Below are 23,337 nucleotides of genomic sequence, written 5' to 3'. Positions count from 1 at the left end.
TTCTCAGACAACCATGCATGCGTTATCTTCTATCTAATGGTGCGTTTTTAAAACTTTGCTTTTTCATTACTAGAGAGGAACTTTGCCAATCGTCTGTGCAAGAAGTTAAACTTGGAGACCTAAAAGTCGCTACAACAGAAGCTATGTAAGTGGCATATTGTGTTGTTTAGTTTCGCTAATAGCATTACATGTACAGTGCCTATAAATTATTTAACCCCTTTGTTGCTGAGTTACATCACACCCCTGTGCTAAAGCTGCTTTTAGTCTATTGCACTCATTTAATTTAAACATCTATTTCATTCACCCATATATGAGAAAAAACTACTAACACTTCAAACACTTATCTTGTAGTCTATATTTAACATTGGTTCATCTTCCCAAAACACTAAATATTAGAGTTCTATACCAATTATATTTCAGTAAAGATGAATTTACACCATCTGGTGATTTATGCAGAAAATAAGTAGTAATAACATATCTAGCTTTAAAATATATTAACTACACGTAATTTTCAGTAAAAATAGGGGTCCTTCTTTCCAAAACCAGGGTCTCGTGTCCATTTGTGCTTTGTGAAGGGTAAGGGGCTCTAAAGGGGTGACCCGACCTCTTATAAGACCTACCTTGTGCTAGTTTTTGCAAGTGATTGCCATTACCATGGTAATGGTCATGGTGACCCCTTGCAACAATGAGGGTAATCCCTGCTGTTAATTGAGGGATCTAACCCACCTCATTAAAACCAAAGTGGAGATAGAGAATTTGTAATAGCCCTAACATTAAAAATTCCCTGATAGTTAGTGGAGCAGGGGATCGCCTTCTCTCATGGTGATCTTCTGCATTTTATAGGGACATATGATCAAGTGGGGATTCACAACTCTCAAATGAGGGGTCACTAGTCCCTTTATCTCTAAAGGGTGTGGGGAAGATATAGACTTCATAAAAGTCTCCGCTCCCTCTGAGAACACTGATTTTTACATATGATTTCTGTATTTTGCCATTTTACAGCAATTCCCAGCAGCTTGGCATTTGAAAGGGAGACTCACATCTTTCAAATGAGGTAGTCTCTTGCTCCTCTTTATGGTGGGTGAGATAGAGATCTGGGCTGCAGATTTGGGCCCCACCATCCATACGAAGAATAAATGTGCCTCTGGACACTTCTTCATTGCATGTGAAGTCATCACTCACTATATGATGATGTCACATGATGATGTAATTGCAGACAGCTGGCAGTGCCTGTAAAAGACCAGCAATCTCTGGTTTTCTTTCATGTAATTGGCAAGAGTCCATGAGCTAGTGACATATGGGATATACAATTCTACCAGGAGGGGCAAAGTTTCCCATACCTCAAAATGCTTATAAATACACCCCTCACCACACCCACATTTTCAGTTTTACAAACTTTGCCTCCTATGGAAGTGGTGAAGTAAGTTTGTGCTTGATTTCTATGATTTCTTCTATGGTAAGCCCTTCTAAGCATTTTGAAGCCCAATTCCTCTAAGAGTACAGTGTTTGTCAGAGGGATGTGAAGGCAATCTAGACTTAGATTTTATGGTTTTCCTTGTGGGAAATCTTTTCAAAGGTTCTCTGTTATCGGTCATAGGGATTCATCTTCTACCTCCCTTTTTAAGATAGACGATATACTTTCATATACCATTACCTCTGCTGATACTTTTTCAGTACTGGTTTGGCTATCTGCTATATGTCGATGGGTGTCTTTCGGTAAGTATGTTTTTCTTATTTAAGACACTCTCAGCTATGGTTTGGCGCTTTATGTATTAATATAAAGTTTTAAATATATGTATTTTACTTATATTTGCCATGAGTCAGGTCTATGTATATTTTCTTTTGCAGACTGTCAGTTTCAGTTTGGGAAGCATGTTTAGGAAATTATTTGTCTTACCTGGATTATAGTCCTTTTTTCAAATTGACTGTTTTTTCTTTTAATTTTGCAGGCAAAATTCTGTTATTTATTGCGTCATTCGTTGCACTAGAATTTTTTTGGCACGAAGGTACGTCTTTGATGACGCAAGTTCATAATTTCCGGCGTCTTAGTTGACGCCAGGTTTCCTTGCACAAGGTTGCGTCTGTTATGATGCGAGTTGCGTCATTTCAGGATGTTGTTGGCGCCAAAAAAAATTCAACTTCCTTTTGCGTCGTGCGTCATACTTGACACCAAAAAATGTAGTTTATTTTTCACCCGACTTCCTATATGCCTCTTGCCTTCTATATGCTCAGAGGGCTATGCTGTTTGCATTTTTTCCCATTTCTGGAACTGTCATATAAGGAAATTGTAAATTTTGCTTTAATGTTTTTTCTTTTACATTTTGCAATCTGATCCTGTCTCAGAAGCAACTGTTGGAAACCTGCTGCCTGATCACAGTTCTAACAATGCTAAGTGTATCTGTTGTAAGTTAGCTGAGATTATATCTCCAGCTGTTATATGTAACAGTTGTCATGATAAGCTTTTGCATGCAGATAATTTTTCCATCAGTACTAGTACAGTTTCTGTTGTTCCTTCAACATCTAATGTACATGATATCCCTGTTGATATGAAAAATTATATTGCTTATGCGGCATACAGATAATTTTTCCATCAGTACTAGTACAGTTTCTGTTGTTCCTTCAGAATCTAATGTACATGATATCCCTGTTGATATGAAACATGATATTGCTGATGCGATACAGAAGGCTTTGTCTGCTATTTCGCCTTCAAATAAATGTAAAAGGTCTTTTAAAACTTCTCATAAATTTGATGAAATTTCTAATGACCGACAACATACTGAAATATCCTCCTCTGATGAGGATCTCTCTGATTCAGAAGATCCTACCTCAGACATTGACACTGACAAATCTACTTATCTTTTCAAGATTGAGTATATTCGTTCCTTGTTGAAAGAAGTGTTGGTTACTTTGGATATTGAGGAGTCTAGTCCTCTTGATATCAAAACTAGTAAACGTTTAAATTCTGTTTATAAACCTCCTGTTGTTACTCCTGAGGTTTTTCCAGTTCCTTATGCTATTTCTGATGTGATTGCTAAGGAATGAATTAAGCCTGGTACTTCTTTCATTCCTTCTTCTAGGTTTAAAAGGTTGTACCCTTTGTCAGCCGCGAGTTTTGGGAAAAAGTCCCCAAAGTTGATGTGGCTATTTCTACTCTTGCCAAACGTACTACTATTCCTATGAAAGACGGTACTGTTTTTATTGAGATTCAATGTAAGGCACAATACATTTTTTGTCAACAAACTCTGTACAGATAATTATCCTACAAACAGATATTCTCAAAAAAGAATGAAAAAACAAAACAAAACAAAAAAATAGACATCAAGTAGAAAATATAGAAACATGTTACATACATAAGATTGTTAAGCTGACAAATCAAAGCGGCAATAATAACATAAGGAGGCCACTTTTGGACCTCAAATTATGAATCTCGCTTTTCTTAGTTTGCTTTGAACACTGGAACTAGAAATGTACATTCAATCAGGGTGTTTATAGACATATACTATTAATCATATAAAGAGCACCATATGGAAAAAGCCTAGGAACGATTACCATACCTGTGAAGATATAGGAGAGTAGCAGCTGAAGTTAATAAAGGGAAAACACACAATTCAACCCTTCAACAAATAGTTGTAGATCTGTAGATATTCTCAGCAAAACATATAAGATAATACATATTCCAAAGGGTTAATGTGAGACCATGGCCATATACGATTCTTTATAACTATACTTATAGCAGTGCGGTAGTAAAAATAAAGCAAGGGAACTTTCCTCAGTATGGGGATATATATGTTAATCAAAGAATACTTAAGTCACTATGGGCATATACTTGAGTACACATAGAAGAGACCTCACATGGAGAAAATAACAAAACATATACATTGCAAAGCCTGTATTCTATAAAGTAAATTGGGAAATATTCTATTTCTGTGTTATATACATTAGGTTAACATATTTACAGATAGCACTCAACAATCTAAACCTATATATCATATTGCTGCTCAGCTTCTCAGGGCTAAAAAAAACCCCCTCATATAGAACAGATAGATATACTTGGATAATAACGTTCTTTCTAACATCAAGTGCAGTGTTAGTTGAAGCAGTAAAATCGCTCAGTCCATAACTAATGGAAGATGTGCATGACATAGATGTGAGCCATTATGTGATTCCTCTGAGACACTATCCGATACCTATTTTGATTTGGAGGTTATTCCTACTTGCGGTGTCCCATGTAAAGATGGCCATAACAAAGCCATGGCAGAAAGTGGTAAGTACCCATGGAATATAAAACAACTTCTCCGTGCAAACAAAAACTTCTACATGGACTTGTAAAATAGACTGTAGGCTAAAGAGTGTCCGTTCCGTCACAGTCTGCAGCAAGTCCGGTAGCAGTATAGTTTGTTCATATTTACTGCACCTCTGGGGATGTTGCATACCTTCCATGATATGAAGGGCCTTGCTGAAGCTCCGATGAACATCTTGTGGTCTGTCCTCATCCACCTCTGGGATAGCCAGCGGTGGGTGCGGCAATTGAGAGGAATCAGGAACTGTGGTCAGCAGTATCATGGGTGTGCAGTTGAGCCACATAACAGCTCTCCCCCCTGGAGCCGTAATCGCCTCCTCGGTCTCCAAATCTGCAGAGCTGCCACCCGGCTGCGGAATCAGAACGCTGTCATCAGCTGACAATATGCTGTTCGGCGTCTCCCCTGTGGTGGTACCTTTCCAAGCCGCTACTAAACTCTCCTCAAGCCGTGCAAAATGACGGCATAGTGTATAGTCAAGTATCTCTAGTAGTGTAAGATTTGAGTGCGCCATTCTATAGTTATAATAGCACAGTATGAAATATCACACATAGGTTGCTCCAGGTTATCAAAAAGTCTGCAGCTCAAATGGCTGGATATACTGAAATTTCAGAATACAAAGGGGGGGGGTAGAGAAAGGTCCAGGCCGCTGCTAGGCCTCTGCTACGCACCTCCTCTAAACAGGTCTGCCCGTCCTCGTTAGTATGAGAAAAACACCTAAATCCTTTCCAGGAGTATTTCTTGTCCCTTATCACATAAATGTAAAGAAAATTTTCTGGTCTAGGGAGGGATAAATAGCAGATTTATCAGCTCCAATGTTGCAGGGAATTCAAAAGGCAGCCATCTTAATCGCTGGTCGGACACGCCCCCCGACAGTACTTCTTTTAAAGATCCTTTAGATAGGAAACTTGAATCTTATCTAAGGAAAGCTTATTTATATTCTGGCTATCTTCTCAGGCCTGCCATTGCTATGGCTGATGTTGCGGCTGCATCAACCTTTTGGTTGGATAGTTTAGCGCAACAGGAAACAGATCCTGATTTTTCTAGCATTGTTTGTTTGCTTCAACATGCTAATAATTTTATCTGTGATGCTATTTTTGATATAATCAAAATTGATGTTACATCTATGTCTTTAGCTATTTTAGCTAGAAGAGCTTTATGGCTCAAATCTTGGAATGCTGACATGGTGTCTAAGTCTAGATTACTATCTCTATCTTTCCAGGGTAACAATTTATTTGGTTCTCAGTTGGATTTAATTATTTCAACTGTCTCTTGAGGGAAGGGAGTTTTTTGCCTCAGGATAAAGGATCTAAGGGTAAATCTAAAGTTTCTAATTGTTTTTGTTCTTTTCGACAGAACAAGAAACAGAAAACCAATCCTTCCCCTAAAGACTCTGGTTCCAATTGGAAACCTTCTTCAAGCCTTTTAAGAAACCATAGCCAGCCCCCAAGTCTGCATGACGGTGCGGCCCTCGATCCAGTTCAGCTGTTGGGGGGCAGATTGAAATTATTTCAAGACATTTGGGCAGACTCTGTTCAAAATCAGTGGATTCAGAGTATTGTCTCTTAAGGTTATCGAATAGGATTCAGAGTAAGAACTCCCTGTGAGAAGATTTTTTTTCTCTCTCGCATTTCAGCAAATCCGGTGAAGGCTCAGGCTTTTCTGAAGTGTGTTTCGGACAGTGTGTTTTCAGAGCTCTGTAGCAACCTGGGGGTTGCAGGTTCGATCCCCGGCAAGGTCCACTCAGCCTTTCATTCTTCCGATGTTGATAAAATGAGCAGTGCCTTGAGACCCTTACGGGTGATTAGTCGCGGTTTACAATTACCCAATACATTTCAGATCTAGAGCTTTCAGGGGTAATAATGTCAGTTCCGTTTCAGGAACAGGGTCTGGGGTTTTATACAAATCTATTCATTGTCCCAAAGAAAGAAAATTCATTCAGGCCAGTTCTGGATCTGAAGTTTCTCAATTGTTTTGTAAGATTCCCAACATTCAAGATGGTAACTATAAGGACTATTTCTCCAACGGTGTGTCCGGTCCACGGCGTCATCCTTACTTGTGGGATATTCTCTTCCCCAACAGGAAATGGCAAAGAGCCCAGCAAAGCTGGTCACATGATCCCTCCTAGGCTCCGCCTACCCCAGTCATTCTCTTTGCCGTTGTACAGGCAACATCTCCACGGAGATGGCTTAGAGTTTTTTAGTGTTTAACTGTAGTTTTTTATTATTCAATCAAGAGTTTGTTATTTTGAAATAGTGCTGGTATGTACTATTTACTCAGAAACAGAAAAGAGATGAAGATTTCTGTTTGTATGAGGAAAATGATTTTAGCAACCGTAACTAAAATCCATGGCTGTTCCACACAGGACTGTTGAGAGCAATTAACTTCAGTTGGGGGAACAGTGTGCAGTCTCTTGCTGCTTGAGGTATGACACATTCTAACAAGACGATGTAATGCTGGAAGCTGTCATTTTCCCTATGGGATCCGGTAAGCCATATTTATTACGATCGTAAATAAGGGCTTTACAAGGGCTTATTTAGACTGTAGACTTTTCTGGGCTAAATCGATTCATTATTAACATATATTTAGCCTTGAGGAATCATTTTATCTGGGTATTTTGATATAATAATATCGGCAGGCACTGTATTAGACACCTTATTTCTTAGGGGCTTTCCCAAAGCATAAGCAGAGTCTCATTTTCGCGCCGGTGTGGCGCACTTGTTTTTGAGAGGCATGGCATGCAGTCGCATGTGAGAGGAGCTCTGATACTTAGAAAAGACTTTCTGAAGGCGTCATTTGGTATCGTATTCCCCTTTGGGTTTGGTTGGGTCTCAGCAAAGCAGATACCAGGGACTGTAAAGGGGTTAAAGCTTAAAACGGCTCCGGTTCCGTTATTTTAAGGGTTAAAGCTTCCAAATTTGGTGTGCAATATTTTTAAGGCTTTAAGACACTGTGGTGAAAATTTGGTGATTTTTGAACAATTCCTTCATGTTTTTTCGCAATTGCAGTAACAAAGTGTGTTCAGTTTAAAATTTAAAGTGACAGTAACGGTTTTATTTTAAAACGTTTTTTGTACTTTCTTATCAAGTTTATGCCTGTTTAACATGTCTGAACTACCAGATAGACTGTGTTCTGAATGTGGGGAAGCCAGAATTCCTATTCATTTAAATAAATGTGATTTATGTGATAATGACAATGATGCCCAAGATGATTCCTCAAGTGAGGGGAGTAAGCATGGTACTGCATCATTCCCTCCTTCGTCTACACGAGTCTTGCCTACTCAGGAGGCCCCTAGTACATCTAGCGCGCCAATACTCCTTACTATGCAACAATTAACGGCTGTAATGGATAATTCTGTCAAAAACATTTTAGCCAAAATGAACCCTTGTCAGCGTAAGCGTGGCTGCTCTGTTTTAGTTACTGAAGAGCATGACGACGCTGATATTAATATCTCTGAAGGGCCCCTAATCCAATCTGAGGGGGCCAGGGAGGTTTTGTCTGAGGGAGAAATTACTGATTCAGGGAACATTTCTCATCAGGCTGAATCTGATGTGATTACATTTAAATTTAAGTTGGAACATCTCCGCATTTTGCTTAAGGAGGTATTATCCACTCTGGATGATTGTGAAAAGTTGGTCATTCCAGAGAAACTATGTAAAATGGACAAGTTCCTAGAGGTGCCGGGGCTCCCAGAAGCTTTTCCTATACCCAAGCGGGTGGCGGACATTGTTAATAAAGAATGGGAAAGGCCCGGTATTCCTTTCGTCCCTCCCCCCATATTTAAAAAATTGTTTCCTATGGTCGACCCCAGAAAGGACTTATGGCAGTCAGTCCCCAAGGTCGAGGGAGCGGTTTCTACTTTAAACAAACGCACCACTATACCCATAGAGGATAGTTGTGCTTTCAAAGATCCTATGGATAAAAAATTAGAAGGTTTGCTTAAAAAGATGTTTGTTCAGCAGGGTTACCTTCTACAACCCATTTCATGCATTGTCCCTGTCACTACAGCTGCATATTTCTGGTTTGATGAACTGATAAAGGTGCTCGATAGTGATTCTCCTCCTTATGAGGAGATTATGGACAGAATCAATGCTCTCAAATTGGCTAATTCTTTCACTCTAGACGCCACTTTGCAAGTGGCTAGGTTAGCGGCTAAGAATTCTGGGTTTGCTATTGTGGCGCGCAGAGCGCTTTGGTTGAAATCTTGGTCGGCTGATGCGTCTTCCAAGAACAAGTTACTAAACATTCCTTTCAAGGGGAAAACGCTGTTTGGCCCTGACTTGAAAGAGATTATCTCTGATATCACTGGGGGTAAGGGCCACGCCCTTCCTCAGGATAGGCCTTTCAAGGCAAAAAATAGACCTAATTTTCGTCCCTTTCGTAAAAACGGACCAGCCCAAAGTGCTACGTCCTCTAAGCAAGAGGGTAATACTTCTCAAGCCAAGCCAGCTTGGAGACCAATGCAAGGCTGGAACAAGGGAAAGCAGGCCAAGAAACCTGTCACTGCTACCAAGACAGCATGAAATATTGGCCCCCGATCCGGGACCGGATCTGGTGGGGGGCAGACTCTCTCTCTTCGCTCAGGCTTGGGCAAGAGATGTTCTGGATCCTTGGGCGCTAGAAATAGTCTCCCAGGGTTATCTTCTGGAATTCAAGGGACTTCCCCCAAGGGGGAGGTTCCACAGGTCTCAGTTGTCTTCAGACCACATAAAAAGACAGGCGTTCTTACATTGTGTAGAAGACCTGTTAAAAATGGGAGTGATTCATCCTGTTCCATTAAGAGAACAAGGGATGGGGTTCTACTCCAATCTGTTCATAGTTCCCAAAAAAGAGGGAACGTTCAGACCAATCTTAGATCTCAAGATCTTAAACAAATTTCTCAAGGTCCCATCGTTCAAGATGGAAACCATTCGAACTATCCTTCCTTCCATCCAGGAAGGTCAATTCATGACCACGGTGGATTTAAAGGATGCGTATCTACATATTCCTATCCACAAGGAACATCATCGGTTCCTAAGGTTTGCATTCCTGGACAAACATTACCAGTTTGTGGCGCTTCCTTTCGGATTAGCCACTGCTCCAAGGATTTTCACAAAGGTACTAGGGTCCCTTCTAGCGGTACTAAGACCAAGGGGCATTGCAGTAGTACCTTACCTGGACGACATTCTGATTCAAGCGTCGTCCCTCCCTCGAGCAAAGGCTCACACGGACATCGTCCTGGCCTTTCTCAGATCTCGCGGCTGGAAAGTGAACGTGGAAAAGAGTTCTCTATCCCCGTCAACAAGGGTTCCCTTCTTGGGAACAATTATAGACTCCTCAGAAATGAGGATTTTTCTAACAGAGGCCAGAAAGACAAAACTTCTGGACTCTTGTCGGATACTTCATTCCGTTCCTCTTCCTTCCGTAGCTCAGTGCATGGAAGTGATCGGGTTGATGGTAGCGGCAATGGACATAGTTCCTTTTGCGCGCATTCATCTAAGACCATTACAACTGTGCATGCTCAGTCAGTGGAATGGGGACTATACAGACTTGTCTCCAAAGATACAAGTAAATCAGAGGACCAGAGACTCACTCCGTTGGTGGCTGTCCCTGGACAACCTGTCACGAGGGATGACATTCCGCAGACCAGAGTGGGTCATTGTCACGACCGACGCCAGTCTGATGGGCTGGGGCGCGGTCTGGGGATCCCTGAAAGCTCAGGGTCTTTGGTCTCGGGAAGAATCTCTTCTACCGATAAATATTCTGGAACTGAGAGCGATATTCAATGCTCTCAAGGCTTGGCCTCAGCTAGCGAGGACCAAGTTCATACGGTTTCAATCAGACAACATGACGACTGTTGCGTACATCAACCATCAGGGGGGAACAAGGAGTTCCCTAGCGATGGAAGAAGTGACCAAGATTATTCTATGGGCGGAGTCTCACTCCTGCCACCTGTCTGCTATCCACATCCCGGGAGTGGAAAATTGGGAAGCGGATTTTCTGAGTCGTCAGACATTGCATCCGGGGGAGTGGGAACTCCATCCGGAAATCTTTGCCCAAGTCACTCAACTATGGGGCATTCCAGACATGGATCTGATGGCCTCTCGTCAGAACTTCAAAGTTCCTTGCTACGGGTCCAGATCCAGGGATCCCAAGGCGGCTCTAGTGGATGCACTAGTAGCACCTTGGACCTTCAAACTAGCTTATGTGTTCCCGCCGTTTCCTCTCATCCCCAGGCTGGTAGCCAGGATCAATCAGGAGAGGGCGTCGGTGATCTTGATAGCTCCTGCGTGGCCACGCAGGACTTGGTATGCAGATCTGGTGAATATGTCATCGGCTCCACCTTGGAAGCTACCTTTGAGACGAGACCTTCTTGTTCAGGGTCCGTTCGAACATCCGAATCTGGTTTCACTCCAGCTGACTGCTTGGAGATTGAACGCTTGATTTTATCGAAGCGAGGTTTCTCAGATTCTGTTATCGATACTCTTGTTCAGGCCAGAAAGCCTGTAACTAGAAAGATTTACCACAAAATTTGGAAAAAATATATCTGTTGGTGTGAATCTAAAGGATTCCCTTGGGACAAGGTTCAGATTCCTAGGATTCTATCCTTCCTTCAAGAAGGATTGGAAAAAGGATTATCGGCAAGTTCCCTGAAGGGACAGATTTCTGCCTTGTCGGTGTTACTTCACAAAAAACTGGCAGCTGTGCCAGATGTTCAAGCCTTTGTTCAGGCTCTGGTTAGAATCAAGCCTGTTTACAAACCTTTGACTCCTCCTTGGAGTCTCAATTTAGTTCTTTCAGTTCTTCAGGGGGTTCCGTTTGAACCCTTACATTCCGTTGATATTAAGTTATTATCTTGGAAAGTTTTGTTTTTAGTTGCAATTTCTTCTGCTAGAAGAGTTTCAGAATTATCTGCTCTGCAGTGTTCTCCTCCTTATCTGGTGTTCCATGCAGATAAGGTGGTTTTACGTACTAAACCTGGTTTTCTTCCAAAAGTTGTTTCTAACAAAAACATTAACCAGGAGATTATCGTACCTTCTCTGTGTCCGAAACCAGTTTCAAAGAAGGAACGCTTGTTGCACAATTTGGATGTTGTTCGCGCTCTAAAATTCTATTTAGATGCTACAAAGGATTTTAGACAAACATCTTCCTTGTTTGTTGTTTATTCAGGTAAAAGGAGAGGTCAAAAAGCAACTTCTACCTCTCTCTCTTTTTGGATTAAAAGCATCATCAGATTGGCTTACGAGACTGCCGGACGGCAGCCTCCCGAAAGAATCACAGCTCATTCCACTAGGGCTGTGGCTTCCACATGGGCCTTCAAGAACGAGGCTTCTGTTGATCAGATATGTAGGGCAGCGACTTGGTCTTCACTGCACACTTTTACCAAATTTTACAAGTTTGATACTTTTGCTTCTTCTGAGGCTATTTTTGGGAGAAAGGTTTTGCAAGCCGTGGTGCCTTCCATTTAGGTGACCTGATTTGCTCCCTCCCTTCATCCGTGTCCTAAAGCTTTGGTATTGGTTCCCACAAGTAAGGATGACGCCGTGGACCGGACACACCTATGTTGGAGAAAACAGAATTTATGTTTACCTGATAAATTTCTTTCTCCAACGGTGTGTCCGGTCCACGGCCCGCCCTGGTTTTTTAATCAGGTCTGATAATTTATTTTCTTTAACTACAGTCACCACGGTACCATATGGTTTCTCCTATGCTATTATTCCTCCTTAACGTCGGTCGAATGACTGGGGTAGGCGGAGCCTAGGAGGGATCATGTGACCAGCTTTGCTGGGCTCTTTGCCATTTCCTGTTGGGGAAGAGAATATCCCACAAGTAAGGATGACGCCGTGGACCGGACACACCGTTGGAGAAAGAAATTTATCAGGTAAACATAAATTCTGTTTTTTCCTTTTGTTCAGCAAGGTCTTTATATGTCCACGATAGACTTACAGGATGCATATCTTCACATTCCGATTCTTCCAGACCACTATCGGTTTCTGAGATTCTCTTTTCTAGACAAGCATCAACAATTTGTCACTTTTCCATTTGGCGTAGCAACAGCTCCAAGGATCTTCTCGAAGGTTCTCGGTGCCCTTCTATCTGTAATCAGAGGACAGGGTATTGCGGTATTTCCTTATTTGGACAATATCTTGGTTCTAGCTCAGTCTTTACATTTAGCCAAATCTCACACAAATCAACTAGTGTTGTTTCTTCAAAGACATGGTTGGAGGATCAATTTACCAAAGAGTTTCTTGATTCCTCAGACAAGGGTCGCCTTTTTAGGTTTCCAGATAGATTCAGTGTCCATGACTCTGTCCTTAACAGACAAGAGACGAATGAAATTGGTTTCAGCTTGTTGAAACCTTCAGTCTCAATTATTCCCTTCAGTGGCTATGTGCATGGAAGTTTTAGGTCTCATGACTGTAGCATCGGCCGCGATTCCCTTTGCTCGTTTTCACATGAGACCTCTACATTTTTGTATGCTGAATCAATGGTGCAGGGATTATACTCGGATATCACAATTGATATACTTAAATCCCAACATTCAACTCTCTCTGACTTGGTGGTTAAACCATCATCGTTTAATTCAGGGGGCCTCTTTTGTTCATCCTTCCTGGACTGTAATCACAACAGATGCAAGTCTTTCAGGTTGGGGAGCTGTCTGGGGATCTCTGACAGCACAAGGGGTTTGGAAACCTCAAGAGGCGAGATTACCAATCAATATTTTAGAACTCTGTGCTATTTTCAGGGCTCTTCAGGTTTGGCCTCTGTTAAAGAGAGAACCATTCATTTGTATTCAGACTGACAATATCACAACTGTGGCATATGTCAATCATCAGGGTGGGACTCGCAGTCCCCTAGCTATGAAAGAAGTATCTTGGATACTTTCTTGGGTAGAATCCAGCTCTTGTCTAATTTCTGCGGTGCATATCCCAGGTGTAGACAATAGGGAAGCAGATTATCTCAGCCGTCAGACCTTACATCCGGGGGAGTGGTCTCTCCATCCAGATGTATTTTGTCAGATTGTACAGATGTGGGGTCTTCCAGAAATAGATCTGATGGCTTCTCATCTAAACAAGAAACTTGATCCTCAGCCGGAGATAGTGGATGCTTTAGCAGTTCCTTGGTTTTATCAACCTGCTTATATCTTTCCACCTCTAGTTCTTCTTCCAAAAGTGATCTCCAAGATCATTATGGAACAATTGTATGTGTTTCTGATAGCACCAGCGTTGCCTCACAGGTTTTGGTATGCAGATCTTGTTCGGATGTCCAGTTGCCAGCCTTTGCCACTTCCTCTAAGACCAGACCTTCTGTCTCAAGGGCCATTTTTCCATCAGGATCTCAAATCATTAAATTTGAAGTTATGGAAATTGAACAATTAGTGCTTAGTCATAGAGGTTTCTCTGACTCAGTGATTAATACAATGCTACAGGCTCATAAGTCTGTTTCAAGAAAGATTTATAGACCTATATTTCATGGTGTTCTCATAAATTCTCCTGGCATTCTTTTAAAATTCCTAGAATTTTACAGTTTCTTCAGGATGGTTTGGATAAATGTTTGTTTGCAAGTACTTTGAATGGACAAATCTCTGTTCTTTCTGTTTTATTTCATAGAAAGATTGCTAAGCTTCCTGATATTTACTGTTTTGTTCAGGCTTTGGTTCGTATCACGCCTGTTATTAAATCAAGCTCTCCTCCTTGGAGTCTTAATTTGGTTTTGAAGACTTTGCAGGCTACTCCTTTCGAGCCTATGCATGCTTTGGATATTAAACTACTTTCTTCAGCTAGAAGAATTTCCGAATTGTCTGCTCTCTCTTGTGAGTCTCCTTTTCTGATTTTCCATCAGGATAAGGCTGTCTTGCGGACTTCGTTTTAAATTTCTTCCTAAGGTTGTGAACTCTGACAACATTCATGTCCTAATCCCAAAAATGCTCTTGAAAGATCTTTGCTTTCTTTGGATGTTGTCAGAGCTTTTAAATATTATGTTGAAGCTACTAAAGATTTCAGGAAGACTTCTAGTCTATTTGTTGTCTTCTCTGGTTCTAGTAAAGGTTAGAAAGCTTCTGCCTTTTCTTTGGCATCTTGGTTAAAGCTTTTGATTCATTAAAGGGACACTGAACCCAAATTTCTTCTTTTGTGATTCAGAAAGAGCATGAAATTTTAAACAACTTTCTAATTTACTCCTATTATCAAATTTTCTTTATTTGAAATGCAAGAATGTAAGTTTAGATGCCGGCCTATTTTTGGTGACCAACCTGGGTTATCCTTGCTGATTGGTGGATAAATTCATCCACCAATAAAAAAGTGCTTTCCAGAGTTCTGAACCAAAATAAAAAGCTTAGATGCCTTCTTTTCTTTTCCAAATAAGATAGCAAGAGAACGAAGAAAAATTGATAATAGGAGTAAATTAGAAAGTTGCTTAAAATTGCATGCTCTATCTGAACCCAATTTTTTTTCTTTCGTGATTCAGTGTCCCTTTAAGCTTATTTGGAGGCGGGACAGTCCCCACCTCAGAGGATCACAGCTCATTCTACTAGATCAGTCTCCACTTCTTGGGATTTTAAGAATGAAGCTTCTGTTGATCAGATTTGCAAAGCAGCAACTTGGTCTTCTTTGCATTCATTTACTAAATTTTACCATTTTGATGTATTTGCTTCTTCTGAAGCAGTCTTTGGTAAAAGTTCTTCAGGCAGCTGTTTCAGTTTGATTCTTCTGCTAATGTTATAAGTTTTCCTCATAAATTGAAAGAAAAAACTTAATTTTTGTGGATTTATTTTTTTCAGCAGAAAATGGCTGTTTTTATTTTATCCCTCCCTTTCTAGTGACTCTTCTGTGGACTTCCACATCTTGGGTATTTCTATCCCATACATCACTAGCTCATGGACTCTTGCCAATTACATGAAAGAAAACATAATTTATTTAAGAACTTACCTGATAAATTCACTTATTTCATATTGGCAAGAGTCCTTGAGACCCACCCTTTTTCAGGTGGTTATGATTTTTTTGTATAAAAGCACAATTATATTTCCATTTCCTCTTTTTTGTATGCTTTTTTACTCCTTATTTTATCAGCCCACTACTTGGCTATTCGTTAAACTGAAGTATGAGTGTGTTGAGGGGTGTATTTATAGGCATTTTGAGTTTTGGGAAACCTTGCCCCTTCTGGTAGGATTGTATATCCCATACGTCACTAGCTCATGGACTCTTGCCAATTTGAAAAAAATGAATTTATCAGATAAGTTCTTACATCAATTATGTTTTTTTTTTTTACAATGTACCCCATAGACAATGAGCAAGTGGGGGAGATCAGAGGACTCCTTAGACGTTTGCTCTGGAACAGGCAAGTACAGTGGAGGATGGATCACAGATGTTCCTCGCAATTAAAAAATACACTTTAATTGTGTGAACTTGATTTTACAAACATTATTTCTGTAGGGTAGGTGCCAGTAAACATTTTTGTTTTCATAGAGAAGTTTTTCAGCTTGTGATCACCTTATGTGGGGCCTGATAATCTAAAGTTCTGCTCAGTCATGATGATCTCAAACAATCTGTCAGTGATAAGTGGTTGATGGCAGGTTGATCTAAATGTATATATTTTATACTGCGAGATTTGTAAATTGAAATTGTTCCTTATATTTCTATTGTGAAATGAGTCTTTTAGCTTTGGCAAGTGGGATGAACGGGTATTTCTTGGACATGTATGAAGTTTTCTCGCAATTGTTATGGGAATTGTCTAAGCATATTACACCTGTAGGTCTTGTAGTTTCATGTTGCTGAATATAGGCTTGCGACTTTGTTTCAAAATACACACTGTGCATATTAAAGTGAAAAAGAAAAATATGTAGAAAAACTAGCAACAAATGCAAAGCAATTACTCTGAATACAGTGTAATTTAATTTGTATTTGCATAAAAAAATGTTGCTATTAGTGACGAGTGCTCCCTGTCACATTTCCTTTCTCCTGCGAGATTCTGCATTTTAGTGCGCTTCATTACTTTCTGTGCAGGTACTCTTGAAGCTCCCTGGGAATAATTGGTTAAGACCCTTTACTTTGATAATTTAAGGAGTTCTGCCTATGGGAGGGTCACTGTAATATGTCATGTCTTCTTGACGATTTTTAGATAATCTGGCCCACTATATACTTCCTTCAGGTGTCAAGAACAGTGAAAAGAAAAGTTAACAGGACAGACTTCTGATAGAAGAGTGCTGTGAGAGCACTGAAAAAAAAATGCGTAGTGCATTTCTTACTTCTAAGCACACTAAATATCCCCAGAAAAAAAAGTCAACACATGTTACAGATCAGTTCATGCATTTACTTTTTATATTAGAGGATACTAATTTTTGTAGCCTTCTATGCACATAAACCATTATCTGAGGGTTTTTTTTTTTTTTAAACAAAGTCAAAATTAAAGTTTCATGATTCAGATAGAGCATTGAATTTTAAACAACTTTCCACTTTATTCATATGAACAAATTTTCTTCATTTCCTTGGCATCCTTTGTAGAAGAATAAAGCTTATAGAAGAATATAGTAACGATGCACTGCTGGGAGATAGCTGGTTATTGGTGGCTAAACGCATATTCTTCTAGTCATTGGCTCACCAGATGTGTAGCTAGCTCCCTGATCATTCTCTTTAACAAAGAATACAAAGCAAATTTGGTAATAATTAGTGATAGTAAAATGGAAAGTTGTTTAAAATTGCTGCTGTATTTGAATAATAAAAGTTTAATTTTGACTTTAGTGTTTTTTAAAGGTAAATTAAATACAAAATGTAATTCCACATAAAATGTTTACTTATGCATAATAAAAAAAAAAACTTGGAATGGACTTTCATTCTTTTACCTCATTATCATGTAATTTAAATCTGTAGTTTGTACAATGCCACAAGCTGTAGTACTTTCTGTGGAATTCAGAACCCTGCTTAATCAGTGCAGGAACTCATTTATATCTGTCTCTAGTTAGACACAGCAAAGCAGAGAAGATAAAAAACACACAAAAAGCTTTTCAAGGGGTGTGTAACCAGACTGCAAAATTATTCAAACTTTGCTTAATAAAATATAATGTTAAATGCATTTAAAACATTGTTGTTTGCAGATCCATATAGATGGATAGTTGCAGAACTCCTGAGCTGTTTTTATTTGCCAGCATCCAGTGCAAAATGAGAATATATCTGTGTGCTGTTTTTTTACAGATCCAAAATACAAGACCCACATGTGTTATTTAATCCAGAAGCTGTCAAGAACATCTTAAATCAATGGCTCCCTTGCCTTGAAAAGGCATTTAGCTCTACTGCTGAAGATAGCACCAGCCATGAGACTTCATCAATCTCCACATCTTCATCATCAGAAGACGAGGACCCACAGGATGAGAGCACAGAAAGAAAATCCGAGGCTGAAGATATTAAAGACAATGTTTGTGATGGTGGTGGAGAGCCAGCAGTTCAGTTCATTGTGCGGGCGCCATGCCTCATTGACGAACCGCTGCACAAAGACTTAACACAATTAACAATGTTGTGCCTGGAATTCAAAGTATTTGCTAATGATCAGGATAAGTCAGAGCCACTGTCTTCAGGACTGGAAAAACTAGCCTGTAGCTTCATTCAGAATTACTATTTTCTTCTAGACCTTAAGCGATTGAAAAGATGTATTATTCTCCGGTATAATGACTGCCCTATTGTATGGGGAATCTTCATCCAAGGATTACAGGGTAATGAGCAAAACTTATTTTATTTCAACTCATTGTTTATATTATCTAATACTATAATCGTTCCATATCTAGACTAAATCCCTTGAGTGCAATAGCACATTTCAGAATATGCAGAGGCTTAAGTTTGTTTACTTTTTCAAATGCAAAGCGTTTATAAGGAGTACACACAGCTTTTTATTCTCCAGGTCAACTGTTTACTACCAACATCATTTCCTGTGTTTAGGTTTTGTGCTGTCCTATGTACAAAAATCTGCCTATCTTGCCTCCGACCCTGACTATTTCCGTATTTTTATTAGTTTCTTATTTCATTTTTTTTACACAACTGAGCAGCCACCTGTTAACCCCTTCAAGTTAGAGACAATTAGTGATTAATCACTTCCAGGCAGTCACACTAAGTGCACTGAAAATGTAAAGTAATTTAACATATTTGGGAAAATAAGTCTATACCAAGAACCATTTTCCCACTGGGCTAGTAGCTTAAGCTTTTATCCCCTAACTATACTACACTGACTAAACTATAGTGATATTTTTCCACCCGTGTGTGTGTCTGTGTGTGTTAAATTATTTATCAATCACTTTTTAAAATGTATTGCTTTGTATTTTCTTTCTTTAGACAAGGTGAGTCCACGGATCATCAATTACTGTTGAGGATATCACTCCTGGCCAGCAGGAGGAGGCAAAGAGCACCACAGCAAAGCTGTTTAGTATCACTTCCCTTCCCACAACCCCCAGTCATTTTCTTTGCCTTAGGTGCAAGGAGGAGGTGAAATGTTTAAGTGTCTGTTGAAGATTCTTCAATCAAGATTTTTTTATTTTGGAAGCCTGAGCAGGTTTGCTCTGTCCTTCCCCTTCAATCAGGGTTTAGCTGTATCCACGTTAGTGTGTCAGGGTGTCAGGAATCAGACTGAGACGAGAAGTGCAAAAATAATCACACCTTTATTAATAGCAAAAAATTATAAAAAAGTCCACAGGTCAAAAAACAAGCCAGGAATCAAAACCAGAGCTGCTAGTCCAGACGAGTCAGGAGCCAAAGCGAGTAGTCAGACGAACCGGAATCAGGAACAAGGAGAACAGCAGAGTCAGGAACAAGGCAGCGATCAGGAACCAGGAGGGAAGTCGGACAGCCAGGTAATACACTGGAACTCACAAACCGGTCTGAGACAACGCAATGGCAAAGCATACTGAACAGAGGCCCTTTAAATAATAAGTGATGACATCACAATTCTGAGACTGCAACCTGTCTCACACGGATGATGTAAACCAGTCTGGCCATAAAAGCGCGTGCAAGAAATGAGCAGCATCGCACACTATGCACCATAGTCAGCAAGAGAGGTGAGTAAAATGGCTGCCAGCAGCATATGGCAAACAAAGCAGGGAAAAAACCCTGACAGTCTCTTCAGAAGGGCTGTGGTAGTTTTAAAGCAGTTAGGAACTTGTGAGGTGGGCCCCACTGCGCTTTCCTAACAATTTTGCTGCCCCTCTATAGTATGCCAGAGTAGGCTTACTCTGTTCATCTTTTCATTCTCAGGACTCTGTGAGGAGCGGCTTACTCTCATTCCTGGTGCTGTCTCCCTGTCAGACAGACAAGGTGTAGGTAAGTGCCGTTTTTTAATTCTTGCTCACAATTTATGGCACTTAAGAGTTGGATCTGCATCTTATTCTGGGACAAACATCTTCCTGTGTGAGGATGATGTAGGCAGGTTGGAGGGCACTGTGGGGGACCATATGAGAGGTTTGTTAGTTTAAGGGATCTTACTCGCAAACTTTTTATGTTTCAACATATGTTTTGGTGGCTCAGTCTGAATCCGACTTTTTTAGGGGGTTCCTGCTGTGTTTTAACAATTGAGGAGGTCTTGGTTAATGGAATCTTTCAGTTTCAATCTTTTTATTTTATGAATATGGCTCCCAGCGTCGGACCGCATAGTTACATCATTAAGGACGGCCCCTTCTCCCCTGTTCGGCTGCTAGGAAGATTCTTCGCTGTATTCACTACCTGTTAGCCTCTGCCTGTTCCAGAGTACTAGAGGAGGTCAGGTAGGCATCGCAGCATAGCGCTGTGGGTAGAGGTGCCTAAGAGGTGTTTCAAACATTTTGGGGATTAAAGTGTTTAAATATATTGCTTCTTAAGGATTCTTATTTATTAAGTTGTTTTTCTTGATAACTTAATTGCGGGTATGTTTCTGTGATTGACAGATCTTAAAGAGACAGTTGCGTTTTTATTGAAATTTAAAAATAAAAACTTTTCTCTTCTTTTTTTTTGCAATTGTGTGTGTGTAATCTTTTATTGCAATATGGAATTGGAGCCTATGTCTGTAGAGGTCTGCAAACTTTGTTTGAATGCCCAAGTGGAACCTCCATTGCCCTTTTGTAGTTCTTGTATAGAAAGAACCTTATTTAACAAAGATAACATTTTTGATTCTGAGCCACCATTCTCTCAAGTGGATGCTGTTCAGGCTATGCCACAGCCTTCTCCACATGTGTCCCAAACTGTGCCATCATCTCACGCAGTGCCCTCAGCTTCCTCTCTATCCCCTGATGGGGTATTTCTGAAAGCTGAAATTGCAGCCCAGGTTTCCTCAGCGGTATCTGAGGCGCTAGTGACCATCCCTATGTTGCAAGGGAGGCGTAAGAGGAAGTTTTTGGACTCAGACAGTAAGGCATCTGATCCGTCTCAGGCTAGCCAAGTTACTCTTTCCCATAAATCAGTAGCCTCTAAGGGTGAACTCTCAGATTCAGATAGTGTAAGCCCTGCTTCTGATGCTCAAGTGGTTTACTTCAGATTCAAGCTCTGTGTTTTAGCTACCTTGGACGACTCTGATACGCCTATCGTTGTCAACCCTAAAAAGTCGAGTAAATTAAATAGATACTTTGATGTTCCCTCTCTTGGGGAGGTGTTCCCAGTGCCAGAATGTGCCATACAGATTATTTCCTGGGAATGGGAGAGGCCAGGAATAACCTTTTCCCCCTCCCCTGTCTTTAGAAAGATGTTCCCGGTCGCTGACTCCATCAAGGAGTCGTGGCAGACGGTTCCCAAAGTAGAAGGGACGATTTCTACTTTGGCTAAGAGAACTACTATCCCTATTGAAGATAGTTGTTCTTTCAAGGATCCTAAGGATAAAAAGCTGGATGCCTTTTTAAAGAAGATGTATACTAATCAAGGGTTACAATGGCAACCGGCGGTGTGCATTGCTACAGTAACCAGTGCGGCAGCCTATTGGTTTGACGCTTTTGTCTGTGTCCCTGCAAGCTGAAACTTCTTTGGAGGAGATTCAGAATAGGATAAGGTCTTTAAAGTTAGCTAATTCCTTCATCACTGATGCTTCTTTGCAGGCCATCAAGTTGGGAGCCATAATATCTGGCTTTGCTATTTTGGCAAATAGAGCGCTATGGCTTAAATCTTGGTCTGCTGATGTTTCTTCCAAATCCTAAGCTTTTGGCAATCCCTTACAAAGGAAATACCTTGTTGGGGCCAGCGTTGGCAGAAATTATTTCCGATATCACGGGTGGTAAAGGATCTTTTCTGCCGCAGGACAAGAAGAACAAGATGAAGGGATGTCAGTCTTCTTTTTATTCCTTTCGTAATTTCAGAGGTAAGACTTTCCCTGCTTCTACCAAACATGAACAGTCTAAGCCCTCTTGGAAGCCCGGTCAGTCTTGGTACAGGGGGAAGCAATCCAAGAAACCCGCAGCTGAATCCAAGTCAGCATGAAGGGGTTGCCCCCAATCCAGGACCGGATCAAGTGGGGGGCATGCTCTATCAGTTCATGCAGGCATGGGAGCTAGATGTCCCAGACCTGTAGGCAGTGGATATTGTTTCTCAGGGATACAAGCTAGAGTTCAAGTCCTTTCCTCCAAGAGGCAGGTTCCACCTCTCAAGATTATCTGTAGACCAGATAAAAAGAGAGGCGTTCTTGAAATGTGTACAAGACCTTTCCCTCTTGGGATTGATAGTGCCTGTCCCAAATCAGGAACAGGGCCTCGGGTTTTACTCAAACCTGTTTGTGGTTCCCAAAAAAGAGGGAACTTTCGGACCCATTCTAGATTTAAAGCTACTAAACAAGTTCCTCAGAGTACCGCCCTTTAAGATGGAGACTATCCGCTCCATTCTGCCCCTGATTCAAGAAGGTCAATTCATGACAACCATAGATCTGAAGGATGCGTACCTGCATGTTCCCATTCACAGGGATCATCACAAATATCTGAGGTTTGCCTATCTAGACAAACATTTTCAATTTGTAGCGCTTCCATTTGGCTTCGCCACAGTCGCCAGAATTTTCTCAAAGGTCCTGGGAGCTCTATTGGCAGTAATTCGATCTCAGGGAATTGCACTAGCGCCTTATCTGGACGGCATTCTGGTTCAGGCACCATCCTTTCAACTAGCAGAATCTCATACAAGGATCTTGTTGGCGTTTCTTCGTTCCCCTGGTTGGAAGATCAATCTGGGAAAAAGTTCACTTGCTCCAAATACAAGAATGACCTTCTTAGGAACCCTTATAGATTATCTAGCTATGAAAAATTTCTGATGAAGGTCAAGAGAGCAAAAATTCTGTCCACCTGTCTGTCCCTACAGTTGGCGACACGACCATCTGTGACCCAATGCATGGGGGTAATCGGGTTGATGGTGGCTTCCATGGACATAGTTCCATTTGAGACCTTTTCAGCTATGCATGCTCGCTCAGGGGAACGGGGATTATACAGCTCTATTTCAGAAAATAATTCTAGACCTTGCAACAAGGGACTCTCTTCTGTGGTGGCTGTCTCAAGAACATTTGTCCCAGCGGACGTGTTTTCAGAGACCCTCTTTGGTAATTGTGACTATGAGTTCCAGCCTGTTGGGTTGGGGAGCAGTCTGGGACTCGTTGAAGGCGCAGGGACTTTGGTCTTGGGAGGAATCTGCTCTGGAGTTGAGAACGATCTTCAGTGCCTTGATCACTTGGACACAGCTAGCCTTAGCCTGAGCCATCAGGTTCCAGACAGACAACATAACCTCTGTGGCCTACATCAACCACCAAAGGGGAACTCGGAGTGCCCTAGCCATGAAGGAGGTGACACAGATCATCCAGTGGGCGGACGCTTACAATTGCTCTCTTTCTGCCATCCACATCCCAGGAGTGGACAATTGGGAAGCAGATTTTCTGAGCAGACAGACTTTTCAGTGGGAACTCCATCCGGAAGTGTTCTCCAGGTTAACAACCAAATGGGGGTTACCAGAATTGGATCTGATGGCATCCCATCAGAACACCAAGCTCACAAAGTACGGCTTGAGGTCGAAGGATCCTCAAGCTTTTCTGATAGATGCCCTGGAAGTTCTTTGGAACTTCAGCCTGGCATATCTCTTTCCTCCATTTTGCTCTCCTT

At 41.0% G+C, this 23,337-nt stretch overlaps 1 protein-coding gene across 1 annotated transcript in view; it reads left to right on the top strand.

Annotated features, from left to right (window-relative positions):
• HPS5 (HPS5 biogenesis of lysosomal organelles complex 2 subunit 2) overlaps window positions 1-23,337 on the top strand; it is a 182,174-nt gene that overhangs the window by 114,891 nt on the left and 43,946 nt on the right. The window contains exons 15-16 of the mRNA XM_053720662.1: window positions 74-145; window positions 17,465-17,979. Coding sequence (XP_053576637.1) covers window positions 74-145; window positions 17,465-17,979 — 587 coding nt within the window. The remainder of the gene's footprint in view (window positions 1-73; window positions 146-17,464; window positions 17,980-23,337) is intronic.

This window comes from Bombina bombina, chromosome 7, assembly GCF_027579735.1.
Source record: "Bombina bombina isolate aBomBom1 chromosome 7, aBomBom1.pri, whole genome shotgun sequence".
Taxonomy (NCBI): Eukaryota; Metazoa; Chordata; class Amphibia; order Anura; family Bombinatoridae; genus Bombina; species Bombina bombina.
This window is presented reverse-complemented; position numbering and strand designations above follow the sequence as displayed.